Consider the following 19,961-nt stretch of genomic DNA (forward strand, 5'->3'; position numbering starts at 1 on the left):
CATGCTGGGGTTTGTTATTGATGTAGCCATTGGTTGAGCCTGCACGCCCGTTATGTTCATTGTACACTTCATTGGGTGATACGTGTACATTTCCTTTGTTAAATGGACGACGGAAAATACATTAAACAGCACAAAAAATCATACACAAGGACATTAAACATATCTCCGTTATCGTGGTTTTGTAGTGAAAGCTCAATCTATTGGTTGTATTGTCTAGCCACTACCCTGCAGCCTGTTCTGTATTTTTTGTTGGTCTTTATAGCCCTATAGACACGTACACTTCTCTTTGGGATCAATAAAATCTCAATCTATATGGAATGGATATCCATATAGACAGCAAATACATGATACTCTGATTGTTTTGCAGAATTATTATTAATAATTATCATTACTTACAATTGTAACTGTATCTTAAGTTTAAAGTGAAGTGATTGTCACTTGTGATACACAGCAGCACAGCACACAGTGCACACAGTGAAATTTGTCCTCTGCATTTAACCCATCACCCTGAGTGAGCAGTGGGCAGCCTTGACAGGCACCTGGGGAGCAGTGTGTGGGGACGGTGCTTTGTCAGTGGCACCTCAGTGGCACCTTGGCAGATCGGGATTCGAACCGGCAACATTCTGATTACGTGGTCGCTTCCTTAACTGCCAGGCCACCACTGCCCAATGTATAAATACATTGCTAATATAAATTATGTTGTTTTTGTTTATTTGTATACATTTTGTGCAACTGTGAAAAGAAATGCGGGTAGAGCATGTTTTCATATTTCAGTTTATACTCACACACAGTATTTTCATTATAAAACTGCAATTTATTATAATGGAAAGTCATATATAACCCAACAACATTATACTGTATATACTGTGGCATTGAGAGTCTGCAGAGACATGGAATAAACAGCACTGCCAACACAAAGCTACTGTAGTTCTACTGTTAGAATTGACAAGAATTGGTGAAAAAAAGAGCCAAATTAGGTGTGATGGATACTTAACAGGCTAATATCTAAGCTGATGAAGCTATTGGAACAGGGATTCATGGGGAAGTTACCTACTTCCCCAAGGAACATGTAAAGGTGTCGGAAATGCAGAGGTAGACAGTAATAAATAACCTTATCAATGTCCTTGGAAGAAATGGCTACAACTACAAATAAATGTAGAAAACGTCTCACAAGAACAATGACAATGGTTCTAAGTACAACATAAAAATCAAAACTAGACCTAGGATACTGCAATTAAGAAACAAGGTAATAATACCTGCAAGGCAAAAAGAACTCACTGTGTCAAGAAACATTGTGATATTTTTTTAACATCAACCAGATATATCACCTATGTTCTCACGTCTGGCTTGTAGAAAAGTGTTGACAGACGGTGGGAACCACATGTAACAAAGCAAATGCATCCAATTGCATGATGAAAAGTGCTGCATTTTCCAAATAAAAAAGTAATAGCTAAAAGCAGCGTGATGACATTGACTACGCTATATGCCCTTATACAGTGTAAAATTATACTATATTGGTGTACAAGCTCATAATTGCCACTAGTGAGTGTACATGTGGGGGAAATAAATGTATCTGTGCCTGAAGCTTGCATCAAAGTGCAGTGCCAACATTTAATGTTATCTTGTCATTTTTACTGGTCTGAACGTGCCAACTAGAATGAAATACTATAGCTTTGCTATTTTTTTATTATATAAACTGAACACCATGACTGATTATGAAAAACTGAAAAAAAGTTTTACATATTTATAATTAATATGGGAACATCTATTTTTTTGTTTTATTATTCTTACTGATATTAGATCATTTTGTACTCCGTATACACTTCTGATCTATATAGTATCCCCAGCAAACTTTGAATGATAAAGGACAGTAAGTGTATGGCAGAGGGTTGACAACTTTGGCACATGGTTTTGCAACAAAACCAGCAGAAAATGAAAACACTAATGGAAATGTTTAATGCTAATGGTTCTGTTGCACAGAACCGCCCTTATATTAACAGGTGTCACCATTTAACAGTAAAATTGTCACATCTACTCAATGTGTCGTTAAAAATAATATAATGCAAACATGTGAACACTACATTATAACAGATTAACATGGCATTAAGCTTAGTACATAAAAATTTACCTCAAGAGGAAAAATCCTTTTAGGTTCCCTTGTGTAGTCCTCAGTTACACATACACGTTTAGCTTATCACATCTATATCTTTGCCATTGTGAATGTAAAACAAGAACTTCAGCTGTAGGAGTACTTGCAGAGACGTGTGCCACCCTTACTTCACCAATGTTTCTTCATTTTTGCAAAGCAGTTAATTTTTTTCCTGGCTGCTTCTCATGCATTCTGCTCCTCAATATCAGTGTTGCTTCCAAATAGGGTGACCAACTGCTCTTCGTAGTTTGCAATGTTGCGCTTCATGATATCCATGCAGGGACCCAACAGTCTCTCAAAGGCTTGGACGTCCATCACTGTGAAAACCATCATAAAGGGGTTCATGTAAACATGTGTAGATCATATAAAACAACCACTCTATTCTTTACCCAGATTAATTGCCTGTAAGCAATTATTAGTGAAAGTGAAGGGGTTGTCAATGTGAAACACAGCACATGGTGCACACAACAAAATGTGTCCTCCGCATTTAAGCAGTGTGTGAGGATGGTGCTTTGCTACCTTGCCGGTTAAGGAATGGAACAGCAACCTTCTGATTACGCATCAGTTTCATTACCCTCTAGGCCACCCTATGCCCCTTTAAAAACATTTGAGAGCTTTACAGTGGTCCAGTTCATTTTTTCAGAAAGAGGCTGTGTTCCCTGTCTGGGCCTTGCCAGTCCACACTGCCACATTGATCTTTGATATATATTTGGTGGCTGAGCTTCTGGTGAGAAGATTCTATTGGAGGCTTTTTCAGGAATCTTGTGGGTCATGGAATTCCTGTGGGATCCCAATGAGATTGAAGGCAATTTTGGTATTTGTCATGGGACTGAGACAGGACTGAAAAAAATGTGGAGTGGAAACCATCATGCAGGAATGGGAGTCACTGTTACAGGATTGTAATAAGGCAGCATTTATTTTTAATTTCTGACAGGGTAATGGGGTGGGACAATGATAAAAATGTATTCCCAAGTCACCCTCTGGCTTCTATGGAGAGTGTTACTGATGCAGGGAAGCCTAAAGAAGCAAGCACTGATGCATTTAAATGCACAAGTGCAAACTATCCAACTCTTATACAACAGTGGATGGAGATGAGATGTACCTAAGCATTTGACATTCTCCACAGCATATGCTGATGCTGCCCTGGGCTTGTTGGTGACAAGAGCTAACTCGCCAAAGTACTGTCCCCTCGAGCACACTGCGATGTCTACTTCTTCATCCTCAGGATCCTTTTTTGTCTGAAAGGAGCACAATACAACCAGACCCATATCAAGCCACATTTCTTATGTAATAGAACACACAAAACAAAAACAAACAGCAGCTCAGACTCACCCTGCTCCTCTTCATTGTGATTCTAACTTTACCAGATTCTACAATGTAGAAGCAGTCAGCCAGATCACCCTGCAGGGAAATATAACAGTCTGTTGGTATTTGTGTATCGATAAAATGACACAAAGATCCCGGAAGAATGCAGAAAATCTGCTCATAGAGTAAAAATTTAAGGTCTTAGTGGTCCCCTAATACTGTATCTGAAATTCAGCTGTGGTGCAGAATAAAAGCCACTTTGATCCAGTCCCAGAATGAGATTTCCCCAGGACGCGCCTTTTCGGTGTCTGTAGCTTTAAATGCTAATGAGGAGGAGAGAGGCGGGATGAGGAGGAGAGCAGGCTATAGAAGTTGAGCAGGCATTCACAGGAATGATGTCATCAACACCATTCACCAACCACAATGTTTAGCAAAGACAGGAAGTTGTGTCGTTTTTTTCCCAGGAAGAATGAAATGAAATCACTGGTTCTTCAGTCTCGCGTGACGGAACATTTTTACATCCAATCATCGAGCATTGCCACTGCTTTGCACATTTTAAAGCCATGATGGTCAGTGCAGTAACTTTTTTAGGGGATGGGTGGGAAATTCGGTAACCTTTCCCCATATGATGACAAATTTCAGATCCGACCATCCAAGCTCTGAACAGCGAAGCAGAACGGCCAAAGCAATCTTTATACATATAGCCATTTATTGCCACTGCAGAACCATAGACAGGATAGGGGAACACAAAGTAAATTTTTCATAATAAATGACCTGTAATACAGTGGGATACCCAGTGAAGGTTTTTCTTACGTTATTTAGATATGTTGTCAGGCAGACTCTGCTGCCTCATTGTAACCTGTTAAATAATCCTGAAACGTCAATGAACAAAGTGAACTGATTTGAGTGAAACTTTGCTGTACCTGAGCAATAATCTGCTCTCCAGCATTGTAGACTTTAGATGAGAGCACATCCACCACCTTCATTCTTTCTGAGGGCTGTAACAGAGAATAAACTTTTACTATTCCAAAGAAGCCACATTATTAAGACACAATGAAAATATAAGAAGCACAATCATATTATAAAACCAAAAGTCAGACCTCTAACGAAGTGAGCAATGGTAGTGTCTCGATGAAAGCTTCATACATTTTCCTCTTCTTGGCATTGTTTTTAACAATGATCCTTCTGAACGTCAGTCGATCCTGAAAAATGCACAAAGATGTCTGGTTGTGTTATAGTCTTATCAATTAAAATATTATTCTGATGTCTATTTAATTAATCAAAGTGAGCACTATACTGACAGTTTAGGTGAGACTACATTTGCCATAATTTTGAGCACCTATTAGAAAAGACTGAATGATGTTCAGAGTACCAATAACCAACATGGTATCCAATCTAAATGTATGTTTAATGTGATGTTTTGGTGTCACCTAGTTTTATAAACTAACTCTGGGTCTGCTCTGTTTTCAGGGAGATTAGAGGATGACCCTCACCAGGCACCACAGGGCTCCAGTTGAGGTAGCAACAATGGTGGCTGCCCTTGGAGTGTTGTACATCAGGGCCAGTTCCCCAAAACTCCCACGGTTGTCATAGGAGCCCACAGTCCTCTCTGTGCCATCAGCCCTCAGAAGGATGTCAAAAGTCCCTCTAAAAAATGTTAGCAACTGAAAATCAGACATATTAAGCAGCAGAAGGCTCATACTGACATGGAATACTAAACTGAGGAGTTATGCCAACATACAGTGTTGAGGATGTCTGAGCTGTATGCTAATGAGAAACTAGGAGAACTCTATAGCAGAAACAAATTACATTTTTTAAAATTACATTTACAGCATTTATCAGACGCCCTCATCCAGAGCGACTTACAATCAGTAGTTACAGGGAAAGTCTCCCTGGAGCAACTTAGGGTTAAGTGTCTTGCTCAGGGACACAATGGTAGTAAGTGAGATTTGAACCTGGGTCTTCTGGTTCATAGGCGAGTGTATTACCCACTAGGCTACTACTATCTTAGGCAGGCCTTACCTTTCAATCACATAGAAATTATCCCCATCATCATCTTGATCAATAATGTGCCCACCAGGTTCTACTGTTTTCTCAAACATTGCATCGAGCACTTGGGACATCTGTTCCTGTTGGTGTAAAGCAGCAATACATTTAGAGTTAAATCAGCTTTAGTGGAAAAAGAAAATGTATGAAGGTTTGGTTCTCACTTGATTATACATTTCACATTCATGGAATTTATCGGACACCCTAATCCAGAGCGACTTACAATCAGCAGTTACAGGGACAGTCTCCCTGTCTTTCTCAGGAACACAATGCTAGTAAGTGGGGTTTGAACCTGTGACTGTGGTCTTCTGATTCATAGGTGAATGTGTTACCCGCTAGGCTTCTACAATACTTCTAAATTATTCAAGATTTCTCTTTTTATTGCTGTGTCTTAATTTTCATACCAATTACTTATATACTGGCTGCAACATTTTCTCTACATTAGCATGTTTAATTATCAGTACATGTCTAGTTTCCAATTATCATGTCTGATAAATGTAGAAATCTGTGAATGGTTGTCTGAGTGTCATCACTGATATAACTCAATATTTTCATCCAGCAAAATTCAGAGTCCAGGGGTCAGTTATGCATATAAGCTTAAAGAGTGAATATGCAACTGGGGTCAAGGCCTTTATTGGCATAGAACTGTGAATGGATTAAAGTGAAGTCAGTAATGTTCTTCTTACTGGATCAAGGTTCTTGAACAGCAGGATGTCTTTACATGCCTCCTGCAGTCTCTGCCTCTGCTCATCTGTTTTAGGATGGGTGATCTGAGATCAGGAGAAAAGATAACTGGATTTGTGAAAAGCGTCCTGTGAGTGGCTCTAGTGAGTCACACCAGTAGAGGGTGCTCACCCTAGGCTCCTTGTCTTCTTCATCCTCATCAGGGTTGAATGCCTCAGCACACACTGCAGAACAGACAAAAGGGAAACTGTAATTCAACAGCAGGAGCAAAAAGGGACAGGGGTTCCATATACAGGCCCTGAACAAAGACACCAGCAATCCTGAGTGTGTAAAATATGCCAGCACTGTTTCATAACTGGGAAAGTACAGGTTTTACACAGTTTTATGTAATTAGTTCCGAGCGCTGGATCTGTTGGCGTCACAAACAGCCCAGAAATTTTGCTCTTGTAGCAGATGGGCGGCATCAAACCGCAGCACGAAACATGGCAACTCACAAGGCCACACAATCCTTTTACAATCCACAAAGCTTTAATCTAATATACGTGATTGGTCCAAGACAAACCGCTTCAGCTGGACTGCCCTTCAAGGACATTTTTACAATAACACAAAACTTAATGTACAGGTAGTTTGTATTGTTTCCTGTTTTATGAAGCATTACAAATGTTTCAGGTTGTTTTGTTTATGATGTTTACCATATAATATCAATTATTGTAGTAAAAATTATGAATCTTAATTTCACATCAACTAGATGTTCTAAAGACTAGTGGCCTGCATAACTACATGCTCAACATTAAATTGCTAGTAATAAAAATTCAAAGAATCACATTGTATATACTAATTTTGTTGTCAGTAATTGTTCACTAATTTTATCAATTCATCACCTCAATTGAAAGCATAACAGCCACAAAACACTACAGGCTTCCTTCGATTTGAGGAGATTAAAAACCACCTGACAAATTTTATCTAGGTCCCCTTCATGGTACTAAGCAGCTAAATCTAGGTTACAAATTCATTCTCACATTTTTTTAGATCTGAATTTAGATGATTTTGTTTTTAAAGGTCAGATACAGTACATTCTCCAACAGCTTTGCATTTCTTTCATGGATATTATGATATAGATTGTGTGGATTTCGGTTTCATTAATAAAATGTCTTTTTCCACTGCATCTGTTATTACTTCTTACCGGGATCCCTTGTTGTTTTACTTTATTCAATGTGAAAAAGACGCCACCGTTGTTGCCTGCTAGCATCTCTGGAGCTGGAATGCAAAGGCTGAAATGAAGGTTTGAATAGTGGCATTTCCCATTCACTGCAGGAATTAATTGTGGGATTGTTGCTTGTGTTGCTTATGGTAGATAGTTAGGCAGATAGTTGAACACTCAACGTTTTATGCAAGAAGCACGCACCAGCCAATGAAATATGTTTATGCAGAGTTAATCTGGCTGTGAAACAATGATTGGTTATTGCTCAAATGTAAGCTAATCGTGTTGGCTTCAAAACCACTTCCAAATTACTTGGACCATGGACAGCTATAACAATATTGAAATTGAAAAGATAATATTGGCCAAGTAAAAAAAAATATTATCAGTACAATCAGTAGTTTATTTTTTTGTTTGTCTAGACACTGACCTAGTAAAAAGGGCCTTCATTTGTCAAAAACCGGAAAAACAAACAAACAAAAAAAGTCCAATTCATAGTCTTTAATGCAGCTTGAAATGGTGTGTGTCCGCCCTGTTGCTGCGACAGGTTCAACCACTGAACACTGTCACGGCCGTCGCTCCACCACCAGCCAACCAAAAAGTAGACAAAGCCAGGGTTGGCGTTAAACATAATATGTGGTGGCCATCTTGGTCGCTTCATGTTCATTGTGACTTGTTTCTCTGCTGCTAGATTGCATTTCTAATTGATATTGCTGCATGCAGACCAATTTTCCCTCAACCTCGTCTTTTGGATTACCCTTTTCTCTTCTTTTTTCTGACCACCTGAACGACTTGCCCTCTGATGATCCAAACCAGACTCCTGTTTCTCAGTACACCCAAGCCACGGTAAACCAAGTCTCCTCTACTGAACCGTAAACTGCGTCTACCACAGTACATGTAATCCAAGCCTGCAACGCCTGCACGGACGTGCCCACACCTTGGCTCTGTCACCTGCTGTGCTGCCACTGACACACAAGCACCATTGCACCACTTCCCCCAGTTGTCCAGTACCCTCGCCTTTGTCTTCGGCTACATCCACTCGTGTGCCCACGGACTTTGACCATAACAAACACAGATCCTGAAGGTCCATAACATGTTTATAAGGGTGGAATGGGGCTTAATAGGCTGGAGATGGTCCATGAGAATGTAAAACGTAATTTCCATGAATGCCCGCTCACTTCTATAGGCTGCTCTCTTCCTCTCCCACCTCTCTCCTCCTCATTTGCTTTTAAAACTACAGACACTGAAATGGCATCTTTAAAACAATATGGGAACTAGGAGAATTAATCACCAAAAACGTAAGTTATGGCTCCCTCGCTAATTCCATGTGCAGTGTGTGAAATGTACAGCTTGACGAACTCCGTCAGTAGTGAGGATTTCACCTGTGGGAAGTGTAGGAGACTAGTAGCCGAGCTAGAGGAGCGCATCCGAAATTTAGATTTAATTAGGGAAACAGAAGTCTTAATTGACTCTTTTCTAGTCCCGGACGCGCACCAGCCCAGTCAGCCGGTCCTACAGTCCACCGGCTCCTGTCATTGGCGACTCCATAGTTAGAAACGTGAGGATAACTGCACCACCCTGTGTTTTCCTGGAGCCAGAGTGCCAGACATCCGCGCAAATTTAAAAGCGCTGGCAAAAAATAACCGCAGGTACTCCAGTATTCACGTTGGCGCTAACGACGTCCGGCTACGCCAGTCGGAAATATCTAAAGATAATTTTATAGAGATGCTTGAACTGGCTAAAACGATGTTGGATAAAGTAACCTGCTCTGGCCCATTACCGCAGTTTCGGCGTAGCGACGAGACCTGTAGCTGCTCCTCGACATAAATCGCTGGTTGTCGGAGTGGTGTCCAAAAAAATTAAGTGGGCTTTATTAATAACTGGCCAATATTTTGGGGGAAACCTGATCTTTTTGGGCGAGACGGCATCCACCCCAACTGGGCGGGTGCCACTCAGTTGTCTAAAAATTTGGCTCATAGTCTTAGAACCAAAAAACAAAACTGACTCGCCAGAGCCGAGACCAGGCAGCAGACAGACCGGCTAAACCGAGCATCTGCCATTTGCGTAGAGTCGCCACCCAGCGTGTATTATATTGACACTGTGTCTTTACCTCGCTCTATTAAAACAAGAGACTCTACAAGAAACGTTAATAATAAAACTCATAAATATGCTGACACTGTGTCTGTTCCACAGGCTGGGCGGGGTGTCTGTTTCAGCAACTTACTACCCGTTACTATCACTCCTTCTGAACCTACCACCAGCACCCCCGACATAAGAATAGGATTATTAAATGTTAGATCTCTCACACCTAAAACGCTCATTTTCAATGAAATGATTACAGATCAGGGGTTCGATGTACTGTGCCTGACCGAAACTTGGTTAAAACAAAACGAATTTGTAGCATTGAACGAGTCTAGTCCTCCTGGATACAGCTATGTACACCAACCTCGCTTAACTGGAAGAGGAGGTGGCGTCGCAGTAATTTATAAGGATAACCTTGGTATTACTCATAAACCCGGACAAGGATTTAACTCTTTTAAGATTCTACATACCAATATAACTCATGTAGTCTCACAAAATAAAAATCCTAAATTCATTCCATTGATTATTATTTATAGACCCCTGGACCTTATTCTGAGTTTCTTAGTGAATTTACAGATTTTGTCTCCAACTTAGTTGTATCTGTGGATAAAGCCCTAATTGTCGGCGACTTTAACATCCACTGTGATAAATTAGAAGACTCACTAAGAACAGCATTCCTGTCTTTATTAGACTCAGTTGGAGTTAACCAACATATAACAGGACCTACTCACGAAGGTGGTCACACGCTCGATCTTGTGTTGACCTTCGGTTTAAATATAGAAGATATAGTTACTCTTACGCAATCTGAAATGATCTCAGATCATTTCCTCATCGCTTTTAAAATATGTCTCAGACACAACAAACTCAATCCCCCTCGTTATAGAGACAAACGGACAATTACATCAAGTACGGCACAGAGGTTTATTAATACCCTACCAGATTTATCAACGCTGATAAACTCACCGTCAGACCCCACTGAACTTGACCAAGCGACCAAATGTCTAGAATTAACACTGCGTAGTACGTTAGATATAGTCGCTCCCCTCAAAAGGAAGATAGTAAGAGATAAAAACTTAATTCCTTGGTATAATGATCACACACGCTCGCTTAAGAAGACCGCCCGGAAATTAGAATGCAAATGGCGTCAAAGTAAATTAAACATATTCCGAATAGCTTGGAAGGAGAGCCTACTTAACTATAAGAAGGCTCTTAGCACGGCTAGATCAACGTATCTGTCCTCGTTAATAGACAAAAACAAAAATAATCCCGGATTCCTCTTTAAAACTATAGCCAAACTAACCAGGAATAAGACAGAAACAGATACTACCACTCAATATCATCATAGTAGCGATGATTTTATGAATTTCTTTAATACTAAAATTGTCGCGAATAGAGAGAAGATTAAAAGCACAACAAATAGCTCCGCCGATATTTCCATGGAAAATAATAGACAACCACCGATTCTAATAGACAACCACCGATTAGAACGATTCAACCTTATTAAAGAGCATGAATTAATCAAATTAATCTCGTCGTCAAATCAATGTACTTGTGCTTTGGATCCGATTCCAACAAGGTTCCTTAAGCAAATAGCACCCAATATTATAAATTCTATCCTCAAAATTGTTAACTCGTCGCTTAGCACCGGCCACGTACCAAGTTCGTTCAAGGTAGCAGTCATTAGACCCCTGATTAAAAAGCCGGATCTTGATCGCAGTCAGCTTTCAAATTATAGACCGATATCCAACCTTCCGTTCATATCAAAAATCTTAGAAAAAGTTGTAGCCCAGCAGCTGAGCACATATCTAGACTGTAACAATATCCACGAAGTATATCAATCAGGATTTAGACCTCATCATAGCACTGAGACAGCGCTGGTTAAAGTGGTTAATGACCAGCTGTTGGCCTCTGATCAGGGACGCATCTCGCTGCTTGTCCTGCTTGATCTGAGTGCAGCGTTTGACACTATTGATCACGCTATTCTCCTTGCCAGGTTAGAGAATGTTATTGGGATTAAGGGAATAGCCCTTGAATGGTTCAGATCATATTTGACCAACCGATATCAGTTTGTGGACATCAATGGTGTTTCGTCTTCACATAGTAAAGTAGAGTTTGGTGTTCCACAAGGTTCTGTCCTAGGTCCTTTTTTCTCTATACATATGTTACCTTTAGGCGACGTCATCCGCAAACACGGTATTAGCTTTCATTGCTACGCTGACGACACACAGCTGTATCTGTCAGCATTGCCAGATCAGAGGCAGCAGCTGAACAATATAGAGAATTGTCTGAAGGACATTAGACAGTGGATGCTCACCAACTTTCTCCTGTTAAACCCTGACAAGACAGAAGCGCTTGTACTTGGGCCTCAAGCAGCCAGGCATAAGCTGGCTGACTACACAATAACCCTGGATAGCCTTTCTATCTCACCGAGTATTGAAGTGAAGGATCTAGGTGTCATCATTGATGCAGGTCTCTCATTCAATTCGCACATAGATAATGTCACTAGAATAGCATTCTTTCACCTTACAAATATTGCGAAAATAAGAAATATTTCAATGCATGATGCAGAAAAGTTGGTCCATGCATTTATTACATCAAGGTTAGATTACTGCAATGCATTATTGTCTGGATGCTCTAGTAGGTGCATGAGTAAACTCCAGCTAGTACAGAATGCTGCAGCCAGAGTTCTAACCAGAACCAGGAAATTTGACCACAGTCTTACAATCACTGCACTGGTTACCCATCAAATTTAGGATTGACTACAAAATCCTATTTTTAACCTATAAAGCTCTAAATGGTCTCGCCCCACAGTACCTGAGTGAACTTTTGGTTCTTTACGATCTGCCACGCCCCCTTCGATCAAGGTCACAGCTGGGAGCAGATCCTTCTCCTATAGAGCTCCGCAGTTGTGGAACAGCTTGCCTGTCAGTGTCCGGGACTCAGACACAGTCTCAGTGTTTAAATCCAATCTCAAAACCTATCTGTTTTCTCTGGCTTTTTGCTAAAGTCCTAGACCCTCATTTCACTTCATTTTGACGCAGTGTCAATTATAAAGTCCAGTTTATCACAGAGTCCCCCTGTTAGACACAGACAAAGTTAAATTCACTCTAGTTAGGCTGTCCTAGTTAGGGTACCGGGCCACTGTAGCACCAATATACCACTATAACCACATATTTCAGTATCGGTCGTACAGTGCAACCGTCTGCCGCTGCTTCTGTTTGTTTTTCTCAGAGACACGGAATCAAGCACCAAGACTACTGGCAGACCCCAGTGAAGAGACCAGCAAATAAATCCTGGTTCCTGACAACTGCTTAACAAGGACATACCATGAAACAAACCAGAGGGTCACCACAGCCATCACCACCGTTCCAACTACAGCTATAGGGATCTTCAAATGGACCATTATGGACACGTAATCTAGACCATGACACTGACTACATCCTGGACTTCTCCAACCCTACAACTGTAGGACTTATTATTATAATATCATGCCCAACCCTGCACTGACACCATTTGCAGGCTCACTCTACCCTGGAAGGGGGTCCCTCTCTGTATCACTCCTTCCCAAGGTTTCTTCCTTTCTTTTTTTCTCTCTCCTAGAGGTTTTTTTTGTGTGGAGTTTTTCCTTGTGTGCAGAAGGGTCAAGTGTGGGGGGTGTCAACTGTAGGGCCTGTCAAAGCCCATTGAGACATACTGTATGTGATTTTGGGCTATATAAGAAATAAATGTTATTGTTGTTGATGTTGTCCCAGCAGAACATTGGCCATAGTGCATCCTGGTGCCACCTCTAACTTGGGCAAATAAGGCATGTGAACCTGACTGCATGAAGTACAGAAGAGGTAATCTTTATCAGCTATACTTCAAAACATTTCAGTTGTGACACCTAATGTCCTGCAGGTGACAAGGAGCAGGGTTGACCAGACAACCCTTGCACTGACCCAAAGTGTCCATTTGTAGCTTTCTGAGGTGGACTTGGTGCTCATTGTGACTTTTGTGACTCATTTTTTTTGTCATTGTGACACACATTGGATGTGTCCTCTGCATGTAACCCATCACCCTTAGTTATCAGTGGGCAGCCATGAAAGGTACCCAGGTACAGTCGATACAGTTCTGATACATTTCTACCACAACTGTCTCTACAGTTTATTTTAATGCAGCTCTGACAGGCTACCTTTCACTCCCCATGACCCATTTATCCCACCCCTCCACAAAAGGAGTCAAGGTTATTCATTTCAACAGCCAATCAGTGTATAAATCCCAGTTTAAAGGGTCCAACCCACCACATTATTTCCATAAAAGCATTATATTTAGCCTAAGAATAAAAACCTGTATACAAATTTTAGGAGTACATTCCTCCTGAAATCTCAATGTAAAACTTCGAACATCTTTTTAACATGACTATCTTTGGAAGATACCAATTAAAACCAATTATTGCACTATACCAGAAGAAACTAAAACAGCTAGAGTTGTGTGCAGTCGATGTCATTGTTTTTATAGCCAAAATGAAATGATTATGTTTTGAATATGCAGACTTATTGGGTGCATCATTCATCATTTTGCTTCTGCGGTTTACATATCATTGGAATCATTCTGCTTGAAACTTGTAGATTCAAATAATGGCACAAAGAAACCTGAATGGAACTGGTTCAATCCCTGCCAGTGACACAATCTAGGTCAAATCTGTTCATTCTCAGGGCGACGCTGTGATCTTGCTAACAGCACCATTGCTTTTGCCTTTGGTTGGATAGGTGGAGTCAGACCATGCCGCTAATTCATTTAGCCAATTCCTCTGTGACCTGTACAGAATGGGGTGTCTCCAGTGTTTGAACTATGACACGTCTTTGGTGAGAGCCACACTGCTATTAATAATGCCGCTGAGGATGACAGAAGATGCAGCTCTGCCATTTAGATCAATAACTACCCCCCCATCCCCCATGGAAACAGACCATCTTCACCCAATACACACGTTGTGCATCTGTAGGAGGTGCTATTAAAAGAAGTAGTTTCTATGTCAGTCCAACCTTACTACTTACAAGGTCTAGGCACCACACAGCCATTTCAGAGGTCTTGTGGAGTCAATGCCTGAATGGGTGAGGGCTGTTTTGACAGTAATAGTGTTATACTTATAATGTTGTGGCTGATCTGTGTAATACACAAAGGATGGATGAAATGAAACAGAGACAGGAAAGTTTCTGAGTATTCTGGTCACCATCAATCCTTCCAGCTGAGATGGGGAAAGTTTCCACTATTAATTCACACATATAAAACATTTATTCAGTGAATGAATTATGCGAATTCAACCTTTTATTAATGTATCAGGTAACATAAAATTAAGTCACCTATAAAAGCTGTGCAGCATTGCAAAAAGACAGACAAATGGCTGAAAAAAACACAGATCGTATATACAAGGGTACTCAAAGGGTTGTCATAGCAGCAAAGCTGCTTTAATAGGTTTAAAAAGCAAATGAGGAAAAAAATTACAAGTAATCTCCACATACAAATACAGTATATTTCAATGGCAAAAAGTAAGTACATAAGGAAATATAGAGATATGTGATAGAGAGATGTGTTCCAAATATGAATGGTTAAAAAGTGGTAGCTTTGACATAGGGTAGATTGGTCTACCAATAATGCAATGTGCCTACAATAGTAATGGGCGCACATTACTAAAGACAGACCCAAAGTTACCCCTAGTGGGCAACACACTCGCCTATGAACCAGAAGACCCAGGTTCAAATCCCTCTTCCTACCATTGTGTTCCTACCATTCCTACCAAGTTGCTCCAGGGGGAATGTCCCTGTATCTGGTTATAAGTCGCTCTGGATAAGGGCGTCTGATAAATGCCGTAAATGTAAATGTATGAAATTATTAGCAAAAAATAATCCACCCAACCAGTGAAGGACACTTTAAGAAACTTTAGGAAAAGTTCCATTCACATTCTTTAGACAGATGATAAAAAGTATTGAATTCAGTGCAACCCATATATTCAATTTAAATAAATTCATAAATCAGCCTATCATCCATTTAAAGATCCATACTGTTGCATTTAGAAAACGTAGCCACAGCCAGGTAAGCTTGGATACATCTAAACTTTACTTAAATTCTACTTGTTGAGGACAGTGATGAAACAGCCTATCTGGCTTGAGACTGTAAGTGAAGTGAACTGAAAGTGAGTGATTGTCATAGTGAAACACACAGAAACAGCACAGCACACAGTGACACAACAAAATGTGTCCTCTCCATACACACATACATACAAATACACACATGTATCGGATGGCACCAACCCTGATGGTATCAATATGGTTCAGGGGCTTCAACATCTAGTTCTGCTTCCTTATACCAATGAATTTTAGGCCTGGTCAGACCATGACAGGTGAATCCTGTTCAACCCAAGAAAAGAAGGCCACATTTGTGGACCACATATGATAAGCTTGGGTGACAAAGTAAAAAACAAAACCCTCCAAGTACTCAAGCATTTACAACTATTATGTTATGATATGATATTTGGGACATAATGCATATAACATGAGGGCTTTTGCATGTTTCCATTCACAGCTGTTCAGGCCTGATATCTTTGCCAACCATGTCACACATCCAAAATGGCCTCCAGCTGGCAGAATGTCCCATTCCTACCCAGATGCTTTCTGAACCCCAAGTACTATAATGTTTTGCAACATCTGGGAGCATCGTGCTATTTTCAGCGACCTTCTTTCAAAAACTTTTAAAGTTTTAAAGAAAGTTCCATTCACATTCTGCAGACAGATGATTAAAAGCACTGTATACAAAGCCAAATCATTGCAATTGTCCATGTATTTGAGGGACAGCAGTTTTACACGGAGAAAAGGAAGAAGTACATTTTTTAAAAACAGTATAAATTGTCTTCTGGTTTGAAACAAATGTTCATTCCCCCATTCCTGCATTTTTTTCAATATTTATTTCATTCCAACCCAATGGCCACTAACAAGAAAACAATGTACATGAATTATTTACTTTAAAATCAAGGTAAACTTCTGGCTTAAACCAAAGCACCGGGACTTGTTTGGCTAACCAGTTGGCTGGATGGTTGGTTTAGCAACAGAATATTCAACAATGCAAAAAATGCATAGCCAGCCAGAAGATAAGAATAAAACTTACCAGAGGCTCTTCTTATGAACCTGTTGATCACCGGAGCTGCATAGAGACAGGAAGAAAAAGAGCTTGAATACAATATTACCGTAAAATGCATTAACATCTTGCTCCTGCACATAATGCCATTATGGAATCATAAACACCATTAAGAAACATTACTGACTCACTGGCCAACAAGTACAAAAAAAAAGGAAAGCCCAACGCTGATAATGACAATAATGAGCAGCACCAGACATGGGGTGATGGTTCCTTGTTCCTGGCCCTAGTGTTCTTTTAGATGTGTTTCCTTCAACTGGCCGAATACGAAGCAAGTCCAAACCCCCTCAAAAAATTATATATATCATTTAAAATGTTAATAAATGTTGGGTTTGTTGAAGTTACCTTAATGTACAAGGCAGGGTAAAATTGATGTGACAGAGAGAATAGGTTTGAATGAAGGGAAGCATACCACATTCATAAAAATTTTATTTAATACATGAATTCATGAATGTGAAAAATAACACTATGGCTGCTGCCAAGGTCCACAAAGTTGTTTGGGCGAAATCAAGAAACTCTAGACTTACAATTCAAGAGTAGAAATAAATTTTTCTTACTTCAGAATGCAGTGGGGAAAAAAATGTCCATCTATTAATGACAAATGTTATCCCTGGTAAACTTGAGAGCACAATGTCTGATCTCTTAAAACAGACCAAACAACTTTTGGCATCCAACCCTTCAGGCATCCTTCAGGCAAGAGACATTTCTGTGTGATTTTTATCATCTAGTTTTGGACAGACTTGTATATAAGCCAGCTTTCTGTCAACACTAACCAGTAAAGCCACTGCCCAATTAATCCTTTATGGATACTTTATGAATAATTTCCTGAAGTTGTTGGAAGAGGGCAAAGCAGGGGTCAATAGACTTTGTTCTACTCAATTTCTAATACTTGCTGTTGAAATAAACTAAAATAAAAGAATTAATAATTAATATCACTAAAATAATACCACTTAAATTCCTTTTATATTTAATATTCTCACATAACCTCCACAAGCAGCACGGGGCAGTGGTGGAGGAAGGAAATGGACCCGTAATCAGAAGGTTGTCGGTTTGAATCTCGAAAGGCCGTATCAATGAGCAATTTCTTGGTTTTGACTGACCTATAAAGGCTATATTTTCACAGCTAATAACACCTGGAATTTAATCAGTTTCCAAATGAAATGTCCACTTAATGAAGCAAATTAATTTTCATGCATGCATTGGTTTGGCCTAAATGCAAACTAGACAAATCGAAATGAGGCATTTACATGAAAATGAGCCTTTTGAAAGACCTGAATATTTTGTGTGGAAAAACCAACAACAATACAACCACTTCACCTCCATTATAAAATATACATGAGTCTGGAAGCGGCCCATAAATATTACTCTAGCTAGACAATGTTCCACCTAAAACATTATGACCAAAAAAGGGTTTGTGTAAAAGGCGTCCCTGATTGATATAAATAAAAAAAAAAAAGATTAATGACAGGTACAAAGTGACATGCTGATAGTTGAAATGCAGGTGAAATGCAGAAAGGCGATTCCACTAGAAAATTCATGGTTCCGCACTGGCCTACAGAAATCTAACAGTTTTATTTTCTGTATCATTGGTCCCCAGGATACTGGCTAGAAATGTTCAGTGCTAAACACAGAAATGCTGCAATCATGGTACTGAGATGTTCCTTCCACTGTGGAACAACCATGTTCAGTAGAAAGTAGTTTTTGTTTTTTTTACAAAATTGGCAACATAGCCTAAACATACAGCATCCATAATGAAGAAAATTATGACTATGAAGAAGAGAAAGACTACCCTAATAATCAATTAAGAGTAAGTGACTGGTACAACTGCAAATTAATACCGCCAGTCCTGACACATGGTGTGGCACTATCACAGACTAACACAGGCACTATCAAAATATTCAAACTAGTCAACGTTCAAATGTGAATATGAAACTAATTAAAGGCTTTAATTGTTGTATTGCCCAGTTTTCATCTGCCAGCATGCCATCAGCATCCATGCAGATCAGCGATAAGGTGCGTGTGATCACATGGGCCTTACAGCTGGCTTCTGTAGGGGAGGAGGGAACAAGGGATGGTAGGGACACGGATGGGGGTGTAGAGGAGGAGGAGATTACCTGTGACATTTTTATGACAGTGGGCACCAAATCCCACCCACTAGTCAAATTTACCCAGAACATCCTCCCAAAATTCCCAACCCTACAACCAAATCCCACGAATCAGGCTGAAGGCATATGAGATGCTGAAGCCATCTTTTGTTTTAGGAATATTAGCATTAGGTCGGGACAAGGCATAAAAGAAAATGACATATTTTCTTTTTTATGATCATTTTAAGTGGGGGTGGGGTTCTTCACGAGCATTATTCACGCATGACCAGGCCACTGAGTGTAATCTTATATGAATGTTGTAGCATCATCATCATCATAATACACAGGGCCATGTCAGCTGGGAGTTTTAATTCAATAAGCAAATAAGCTACATTTGTGTCGGAATGCACACGGACGCAGCGGGGAATGAATATAAATGAATTTGTTACCTACGAATTCCTCGTCGTCGTCGTCCTCCTCCTCCTCTCCATTTTCCGAGTCGATCTGCATGGCTTCCTCGATGAAGTTGACCGCTTTTCCCGACCGCGTGGCCGAATTCTGCTCATTGCCGATCGCGGCCCCGTTGCTCTCGTTCTCCTTCAGCTGGGTGAAATACTGCAGGGCGAACTCGAGCAGGTCGCGGGGCTGGTTCCTCAACACTTCCACGGTAAAGCTCTGCAACAGCTCCGTCAGCCCTTCTGGGATTTCTATACTCATTCCTGACGCCGGTCTCCGGAGAAACGCAGCGAAATACAGTTCCGTGGCCTAACGTGACACTTACGCCGTGGAATACTTCACAAAAAAAAACGATCGCACGAAAAAAAAACGATCGCGAATGTCACAGCGGCGACGACTGAACGAGCGGAAGGACGAGGCGGGTTTGTCAGCAGCACTGCCCCGCGGCCGCACACTCCCATGTGTTCAAATGATGATGTCTCGCAATTTGCTGAAATGAAAATGGCAGTGGGCTCTCGGTAAGTAACATGGTTTGCGGCTGGCTACAGGAAACCCACGCATGTGACCCGGGAAACCATGGCAACCACCCATCCAGGCATTGCGTATGCGCGAGAGCGGCGCGCTGGGCGACCGGAGCGCGCACGCGCGTGGACGCGCGCCGACGTTCGGTCGAATAACCAGAGGCATTTCTGCATAACGATCAGTTTTTGCCCTACAGGTTGCCCCTCACGTGCCACAGCCAGTTTAATCTAATGTAAATGCAAGGGGCCTGTAATTTACAATGACATAT

The 19,961-nt window shown here is 40.6% G+C and overlaps 1 protein-coding gene across 1 annotated transcript; it reads right to left on the reverse strand.

Annotated features, from left to right (window-relative positions):
* Positions 1–823: 823 nt before the first annotated feature.
* On the reverse strand, positions 824–19,745 carry prkar2b (protein kinase cAMP-dependent type II regulatory subunit beta). The gene is made up of 11 exons (XM_028958131.1): positions 19,165–19,745; positions 16,602–16,637; positions 6,356–6,408; positions 6,187–6,270; positions 5,477–5,583; positions 4,948–5,101; positions 4,555–4,656; positions 4,378–4,452; positions 3,482–3,550; positions 3,252–3,387; positions 824–2,466 (listed from the first exon to the last, which is right to left on the reverse strand). Exons 1-11 carry the CDS (start codon positions 19,430–19,432, stop codon positions 2,333–2,335), a joined length of 1,218 nt encoding a protein of 405 aa, XP_028813964.1. The 5' UTR covers positions 19,433–19,745; the 3' UTR covers positions 824–2,332.
* Positions 19,746–19,961: the final 216 nt, after the last annotated feature.

Source organism: Denticeps clupeoides, chromosome 17 (genome assembly GCF_900700375.1).
Source record: "Denticeps clupeoides chromosome 17, fDenClu1.1, whole genome shotgun sequence".
Taxonomy (NCBI): domain Eukaryota; kingdom Metazoa; phylum Chordata; class Actinopteri; order Clupeiformes; family Denticipitidae; genus Denticeps; species Denticeps clupeoides.